This window comes from Atta cephalotes, assembly GCF_000143395.1.
Source record: "Atta cephalotes unplaced genomic scaffold scaffold00019, whole genome shotgun sequence".
Taxonomy (NCBI): domain Eukaryota; kingdom Metazoa; phylum Arthropoda; class Insecta; order Hymenoptera; family Formicidae; genus Atta; species Atta cephalotes.
In genome coordinates this window covers 112,835-118,600 of record NW_012130083.1, presented here as the reverse complement: position 1 = coordinate 118,600, position 5,766 = coordinate 112,835, and the positions used below count along the sequence as shown (strand labels likewise).

The 5,766-nt window shown below is 42.3% G+C and overlaps 1 protein-coding gene across 1 annotated transcript; it reads left to right on the top strand.

Annotated features, from left to right (window-relative positions):
- Window positions 1-836: 836 nt before the first annotated feature.
- On the top strand, window positions 837-5,130 carry LOC105618924 (UNC93-like protein). Its single transcript, XM_012200454.1, has 7 exons — window positions 837-1,031; window positions 1,810-2,234; window positions 2,573-2,781; window positions 3,101-3,483; window positions 3,858-3,990; window positions 4,262-4,399; window positions 4,910-5,130. Exons 1-7 carry the CDS (start codon window positions 837-839, stop codon window positions 5,128-5,130), a joined length of 1,704 nt encoding a protein of 567 aa, XP_012055844.1.
- Window positions 5,131-5,766: the final 636 nt, after the last annotated feature.

The window sequence follows — 5,766 nt, the reverse complement described above, 5'->3', positions numbered from 1 at the left end:
ATTCTCGATTCTTTTATTTTTTTTTTCTTGCTTTTTTTCTCCATCTCTAATTAGCACGAGTATCGTTCGAATGAATTACGCAAGATGCGCGGGATTCTCGTAGCTAACTTCCTTATCCGATATTAAGTAACTCCTTATCTGACGTTTCTCGTATACTTCTTGTCTTTTAAAGCGTTTCAAATCCCAGTAAACAAGAAACATTTCGGAACACATCAACAACATTGCAGCAACATTATAATATTATAATTAACGTTGCTGCAATGTTGCTAAATTTCCATATTCCAAAATGTTTCTTAGTAGGACTAAAGCCTGTTCTACAATGCGCTTTCTGTTTCTTGCTTTTTGCTATTTTTTACTTGTCTTTTTTGCTTCTTTTCCGGTTTTTTGTTTTATATCATCCGAGATAAAAGTTAACAAATTTCGAAAAAAAAAACAACAAATACACAGCAAGAAGAATACAATTGTCGATAAAACGATTGTAAAGGAGAAAAAAAGAAACAGGAAACAAAGAGCACATTGTAGAATAGGCTTAAATGAAAGAACAAGATTTTGTTACGTGCCAGAAAAATTTAGATAAACTTTATATTGCGAAATTCTTAACTTTGAAGTCCATAAGAAACATTTGATTCGTATGAAAATAGATCAGCACTGTTACATTTGTTATTAAAAGTCCGTTCTCTTCCATCTAGGTGACCAACTAGCGGATAAGAAAAATTTTGATTGTGGCGGCCGTTAATCGATCGTGAAATGAGATCGAGCGAGGGATCTGATCGCGCGTGAGGAAGCATCACACGAGTAATCGCGAAGTGACAGGTGGCGAGGTGATAATTATACCGATGGGTTCCTTGCCAAATCTTCACGAGCTGTCCAAGGACAAGCTGGGGAGCCCGGTGTACAAACCGGCGCCGATCGGCGGTCTTGGTCCGGCACGATTGCCGCCGCAGCCACCGCCGTTGGCGCATACACATAAACGTGCAAGAAGTAGCGGGCATCATCATTCTACTCTGTGCGACAATGATACCATGTTGGAGGTACCAACACATTATCGATTGTTAACGTGAAAAGATCTTGCTAGTCGATCTAGCTTAAGTCGATCATATCTCAAAGATCGGAGTACAGACTTTTGCATAACGCATAAAGTATTAAGAAAATCAACCAATCAGAGTATCTCATATTTCATGAAAAGGAAGTAAATGAAGGACTTTAATTCATTTTTTATTCATTATGCATTATTATACTTTATGCAAAACTCTGTGCTTCCGTCCTAATCTTTATAAATATTCTGATAATGTCTGTTGAATTGATTTAAGATTCATAATGCGAGAAGAACAGTTTTGCTGTGAAGAAAGAATCTTTAGCTGGATATAAATCTGAAAGTAATTCTGTTGAAAACTATTAAATAATGTAGGACGCTCAAGCGGAGTTTTTTTTAAGTAAAGTCTGATAGTTAAGTTTTTAAATATTTTAACAAGCCATACATTTTTCACGTACAAATGCATGGTTTAGAAGCCGGATTTAGAACTTGGATTTTAATTTAAAGTCAAACTGATCTAACGTTGCTTACTGAAGTCCTAGATTTACAGCTAGATCTAAATTTAAATCCAGAGAAAAAGAAATTACATTCGGAGAAATACGTCGAGGTCTAAAAAAAAGTTGCGGTCGCGCATATTGAGTGTACCGAGATTATCGTTTTTCTAATTTTCGGATGATTAATTATAGCGCTTCCATTGGCCGAGTTTACAGATTCGCCGATTGCGTATTAAATTATATACGCACGGGGGGGGAAATTCCTCTTTTTTACTTTTGCAGCACATGGCGGCATACTCGCCGATCTCCTGCCGATCGACGCGCACCTCGGCGCTATCGTGGCGACGTCGAGACTCCATGAACTCATCGGCAGGTGCATCGTCCGTGCGCCGGCTGATCGCAGCGGTCCGTGCGGCCCCATCCGGGCCCAGACCACCACGTAGAGTCGTGTTGCGCCACATCGCGGCCCTTCTGCTTGGCCACGCGAGTTGTTCGGCCGCCACGCTGCCCATCTTCCCGCTTCAGGCAGGTTTGGGCGCGTTCGAACCCCGTCTAGGTCCGGTGCTTCTCGCCTATCTCTACATGATGGCAGCCGCCACCAGCTGTTTCGCACCCATCGTCGTGCAACGGCTCGGCACGAATCTCGCCATCACCGCGAGTCATGTGGTCACTGCTATCTTCGTTGGCGTGCATCTGTATCCCAAATGGTACGGTAATTAAATACCATATCGTATTTCGCGAATATTGAATTTTCAATTTATGGACAATATCGTATTCGTTGCGTTAAATCATCAGTTTGATATCGTTTTGATTCTGAGAATTTTAAATTTTTTATGTTTCGGCTTTAGCCGTTCCAAGTATTAGCTCGAGACATTTATACGAAACGAATATAAGCTGCGAATTGTAAATGTTGAATCTCTGTGCTTTAGCAGTACAAAAAAATTAAATCGAGGAACGATTTGATAAAAGAATTTAACCGGATAAAAATGGAATATCTTAAACATTAATTCGTATGTGCACACGGCATTCTATTCCGCATCGCCAGGTACATACTCGCGCCCAGTTACGTGATGCTAGGCTGCTGCGCCAGCTCGAGTTTCCTAGCGAGGACATCGCACATCAACGTTTCCGCGACCAGCCTTGCGCTGGTCTGCGTCGATCCCGAGGATCCCGCGGATGAAACACGCCGCGAATGCCTGCTGAGAAGACTCAACCGAGGAATCAAGTTGGCTGAAGATATCGGCCTCGCAATCGGTATTTTCGCAACTATTATTTCTTTTGACCTTATTTGACATCGTATCATAATCTTTGGAAAAATTCTAAGTTAACTCAGAAATGATTTTTAATTTCTATTTCAATCATATCTCTATTTGATTAGTTTTTTTTCTATTGTAATTCGATACGTACCTACATATTTTATTCTTAATTGTTTTTATATTTATATAAATAATTGTAATAATTGTACATATCAATACTAATTATATTATTTTTTCATATCTCTTATTTTTAATATACACCTTAGATATCTTAGATTCAACTAATCTATTTGTAATATATTATTCTATGATCCCAGGTTGCCTCATCGCTGCGATTCTCGTCAGGCTAACGGATCTGATACCATCTAGCATAATGAACACCGACGTTTGCGGGGCTGAGTACTGTTCAGAAGAGATGTATTTTTACAACGAATCGCTTTATATGCCGACGATCACGTCTGGCACTTCGAGGATCCTCGTCAGCATCTGGCTTGGCTTGGCGGTGCTCGGTCTAGGCATATCTTGCGCGTTTCTCGATTCTAGGCTGCAGGAACCTCAGACGAACCACGATCGTGCCAGCGTCAAAGACATATTCAAATCCGTTAAATGCGCGTTTCAGGACCCGAAGCTTCAGCTCGCAGCGCCGCTCACGCTCTTCATCGGGCTGGAACAGGGTTTCATTTACGCCGATTTTATGGAGGTAAGTGATTTAAAAATTCGCTTTTTTAAAATGATATTTAAAATAAATATCACAATCACTTGATATTTACAATTTCGATATATATTTGTTCTAATTCAGTGAATTTCTCTTCCTAGAAGTGAAGAAAATATTTCAAAATAGCTATCGATTAATTGAGTATTTTATATACAGAGGTCAAAAATACTTTATTATTTTCTCTCTCTGAGATATTAACAAAATCTTGAATTATTCATCTTCCGTGATAAATCGGTATATCGATTGAAATATTTCGCAAACGCGACACGAGTGACTCCAAATTTTCTTAAATCGACTATAAACTGGCATATATTTTCAAAAAGTGACTCTAATTAAAGAGCATATTGTGTTTTGTTCAGGCATACGTGGTATGCGCTTTAGGTGGCGCCGGTACGGTGACCTTAAGCTTCTTGAGCTTGGCTTTATTACAAGCTCTGGCCGCTGCAACGCTTTCGATGTTGCTGAGGCACATTAAAAGGTACTTTGTCGTAGGTAAGTGATTTCTAAAATATCAAATTCAATGACAAGCACACAGTCGGACCAGCCAAATAAACGTCTAATAATAGATATGCAAAATAAAGTGATTGGCACTTTAAGGCCAAAGACAAATCAAGAGATAAGTTTAATAAAAAAAGAAAAAAGTAAAAAAATTATTTAAAATTAATTGTAAAGGTACACAGAAAGATGATTCTAGTCCGATCATGTTAATTCGAATGACTTAATCGCGAATCAGAGACAGAACAGATTATTTTCTCTGTTCTAGTCGTGGGTTTCGCTTTTCATGCCTGCCTTCTACTTGTTCTGGTAACCTGGAGACCGACGGGAGATGATCCGGCTCTCTTCCACGTTATATCAGCTGCCTGGGGAGTTTGTAATTCCATTTGGGAAACTCTGATATATAGTAAGTATCTTGTTAGACCTCGACAACGCGCGGACAAAGGCGGTAAAGCGATTTTGAATGAAAACAGCTTGCAAGATAGTTCGCAGAAATTGTGAATTCGACCGTTGCGATTAAGCCAAACTAAAAGTTTCGAAAGCGATTTCGGGGCTCCGCTGTGTTGACACGCATCTGCATCTCATCAGAATGCGACACTTTTGTCAATTCTATACAGCGGGATCATGCGTGCTTATCGAACAAATAAAACGGGACAAAAGAGGCGAGACATCGTCTCTTTGTATCCGTGAGAAGAAAAAGGATGAAGAGAATACTATTGAACTTGAAAATAGCATATCTTAATTTATACTTCTCTTAAAAATTATTTATTTTTGTGAAAACGTAATAAGTCAATAGAGACTTCGAAGAAATAAGACTTTCTAACGTAAAAACGGCAATTTTATCAAGACGGGGTGAAGCAAAAGAAAAGGGGAGAAGGAACCAAAGAAAAGATTTCACAATCTTTGACTTTTTCAGCGTTGGTGATGGGTCTGTATCCGAACGCGTGGCAAGGACCGCTGTCCACATCGCTCTTCTGGCGTTGGCTCGGCTTGACTCTCGCGCTCAGTTTGCACGGCGCGGTGTGCACCCGTTATCGCGTGCTAGGCCTTGCCGTGACCCTGGTGCTGGCAGTGGTGCCGTACCTATGGTTGGAAAGCCGTCTCGCCCGCCGCGGGAAAACGCTGGCGCCCTTATGACCAGGCGACTCGACCGCGAGCGAACGCGGGTCCACCAGTGTTGAGACGGCGACGACGACCGAAATTAGACACCGGGGTGACTGAGAACGAGCCGTTCCATCCAGCACCGCGGCCCGAGTAGTGAAATCGTGGACCGGGATACCGAGACGCGGTAGTCGCAGGAGTAGTGGCCTGACGACGCAGGAACCGCAGCAGCAGCAGCAGCAGCAGCATCAGCAACAGCCGCAGTCGCAGCCGCAGCAGCAGCAGCAACAGCATCATCAGACGCAGTCTAGCAGCGCGACATTAAAGGTCAAGACGCGACGTAGGGCGAACAGCGTCGCGTTCGCCTGCCGCACCGATTACGGCCTGCCCGATGATAGCGATGATAATAATAGTCCTCCGAAGAACCCGGTGTTGCTGATCGCGGAACCAGAACGTCGCAGGAGCGCCATTGAAACTGCGGAAGGATCAAAGGAGCGCTCTTCGATCTTCACGCTCTCGTGAGGAAGGCATCCTCTCGCGAACGCGCTGCTTCCCAAGCGTCATCGTGCCATTCCGCGTGTATGGTAGCTGCGAGTGCGATTATGTTCCAATACAATACGTACGCTTTGGATAACGCGAGAGAGAGAGAGAGAGAGAGAGAGAGAGAGAGAG